The sequence below is a fragment of the Eptatretus burgeri genome, chromosome 3, assembly GCF_056783735.1.
Source record: "Eptatretus burgeri isolate ZD-2024b chromosome 3, Ebu_testis_v1, whole genome shotgun sequence".
Classification (NCBI taxonomy): domain Eukaryota; kingdom Metazoa; phylum Chordata; class Myxini; order Myxiniformes; family Myxinidae; genus Eptatretus; species Eptatretus burgeri.
Window position 1 is genome coordinate 104,718,786 of NC_140963.1, and position 2,692 is coordinate 104,721,477.

Sequence of the window (2,692 nt, forward strand, 5' to 3'; positions counted from 1 at the left end):
CACCTGAGGTCATCTTCAAGGTCAAAAGGTCATATTTCAAGGTCAAATTACTGAATTTTGGTATTTTTTGCCCATTTTTGTGTCTAACTCGTAGAGGAAAACTTTTGTAAAGTCAATGACAAAACATGACATTGTGCACCTACTGCACCTACTTGCTGATTTCTATCATCGTTAACTAATGTATGTTTTGTTTGTTTCTCTTTCAGAAACTGTCCAGCTGGTGATCTCACAGGATCTTTGTGTTGTTTCCTGCTTTGGTGACAATATGCCACGTCGTTGCAGCTGTTTTAGTTGTAGAGGAAACTATGATGGGACACCTTATGTAAAGGTCGTATCCTTCCCAAAAGATCCTGAGGAGAGGGAGAGATGGATATTGGCAATGCCAAGTGAGAAAGAAAGCTTGAGGTGCTTAAAGGAGAGATATATATATATATATATATATATATATATATATATATATATATATATATATATATATATATATATATATATATATATATATATATTTGTGAGACACATTTCAATTGTGATTGGGTGTCAGTTAGGGGTGGCAAACGACCCAAATAACCCCAATCAATATTTCCTGGAGTACCGAAATCAGCTTTGAAGCAGGTGACCTCAGCCCCACGCCCAACATCATCTTCTACGTCAGAATCAAGAGCTAAGAAGATGCAGGCAGCTGATGAGGCTGCAGACAATATCCAAGATTTCGACCACTTCTGTGCTAAAATCAGCTCCTATTTTCCTGGCTTTAACGTCATAAAAGACCAGGAAAACCTTTACCTATCAAGAACTGATGCTACTGGACAAACTGTCAAGCAGTTATTTCATTTCCAACAAGTTCACTCACCTTTTGGATTTATATTCTTGAATGGAGTTGAGAAAGATGGCATTGAGGTGCCCAAACGACTTTTTCCTTTGCAGAAGAACAGCCTGCTCTCAAAATGGTCCCAGATTAGATCCACAACTGACCAGGTAAACATCTATGAATGCACAAGCAAGGAAATTCTTCAGCTTGTAATAAGCCAGCTCTGTTGGATGACTGAGGCACACGAGCTTGTTCATTTCACGTTCCTTCTGTCGCAGCTGCATCTTCTGGCAGAGAAAGACTTTGACTACGTTCTTCCTGCTATATTTGCAGATGAAGCCTTGGAAAAGTTTTTCGGCCAAGCCAGGCAAAGAAGCGGTGGAAACTTCTACATTGACGTAGTTGACATTATGGCTGCAGCTAAAATTGTAAATTTGCAAACACTCGTTAAGCATGACATTATGCCCAAATCGAGTTCTCGTGTGATTGCTTGCGACAAAAACTGTACAACCTCCATAAATCCAGATGAGCGAAGTGAACTCATTGACGAGATTACTCCTCAAGACACTCAGGATCTCTTGGGGTCTGACGATGCCCTAAAGCATAAAGTAGTTTATTTGGCCGGACACCTTGTTCATAAATATGGCGATAGCACGAGTATGGAGGAGATCATTGATGATGAAGATGGTAACGAGGTGTCATCTGAGTTTCTAGATAATTTGAATAGAGGTGGATTGAGTGTGCCGACTATGTCAACCGTCTTTTTTGTACATAATGCCTCTAATTTGTATGACAAGACTAAAATGCGTTGCCGATTTCATTTTGCTGAGCTGTTATCCTCTGTAGATGCGCCTTTAGCTAGTAGCAATGCTGCATGTACTATTTTAGCTAACATTATATTGAAAGCTCATGTCCTCAATGTAAGTGACAAAGAAAAAGCTTTGGGATGCCTCAGGAGGCAAGAAAAGCTCTCCAACTAGTGATAGACATAGATACAGTTGTAATAGGCATAGTGTTGTGACATGCATATAATGTTTATGTAATACGATATATGACAACAAATATCAAAGTTTGACAGCTCTACACACTTGCATCTTATTACAATCAGCCATCTCTCTCCGTTTATGAGTTAGACACAAAAACGGGGAAAAAATAGCAAAATTCAGTAATTTGACCTTGAAATATGACCTATTGACCTTGAAGATGACCTCAGGTGGTGTTGAAAATGACACTATTGAACTCGCCGTCCGCAAAAACCCCTATATGGATCCCGAGATCGTGTCTCTTGCCCTTCGAGAAGTCATTTTAGCCCCGGACTCAAGTTAATCCTTCAGACTCAAGTTACAAACCCCGAGATCGTGAGGTTCCAGTCCTTCTCTATAGGAGTCGATGAAGGAAAGTGTAAAATTCAGTAAATTGACCATGAAAAGGCATATTCAAATATTATGAGCCAGTATTTTTGGTAAAAAAAGCCATTATTTGATTTGTAAATTCAAGGAGCCGTCTTCAAGGAAGCATCTTTGTAGCTATCCCAAACGAAGTCGAGACGTGAAGCATGACGCAGCTGCCCCTCGACGTATGGGATGAAGACTTGGTGGGCATATTCTTCAAATTTCTTGGCAGTTCCAGGCTTCAACATCTGCATGATGACGGCGCCGTCAAGGACAACAGAAGTGACAGCAGGTGCATCAGACTGAGCTTCAGCAACGACTCAAGGTACACCAGCAAGTCGCTTTTGCTACCCAGGTGTAGCTTACCTGCATCAGATAACGCGGGAGGGCATGCTTGATCTTCATGACGGAAGAACTCGTCCAGGTTCCCATCGTGGTTCTGGCAGCCTATGTCGAGCCTTGCAAATAAGGCCATATCATTCTTCACAGATGC

The 2,692-nt window shown here is 40.9% G+C and overlaps 1 protein-coding gene across 1 annotated transcript; it reads left to right on the top strand.

Moving 5' to 3' along the window:
• The first annotated feature begins 1,038 nt into the window (after nucleotides 1–1,038).
• LOC147030576 (uncharacterized) lies at nucleotides 1,039–1,853 on the top strand. Its single transcript, XM_085872190.1, has one exon. It carries the CDS (start codon nucleotides 1,039–1,041, stop codon nucleotides 1,786–1,788), a length of 750 nt encoding a protein of 249 aa, XP_085728316.1. The 3' UTR covers nucleotides 1,789–1,853.
• The last annotated feature ends 839 nt before the right edge of the window (nucleotides 1,854–2,692 follow it).

Bases quoted from the DNA above. Each gene is read 5' to 3' on its own strand.
- LOC147030576 (XM_085872190.1), top strand. From the start codon at position 1,039: ATGACTGAGGCACACGAGCTTGTTCATTTCACGTTCCTTCTGTCGCAG.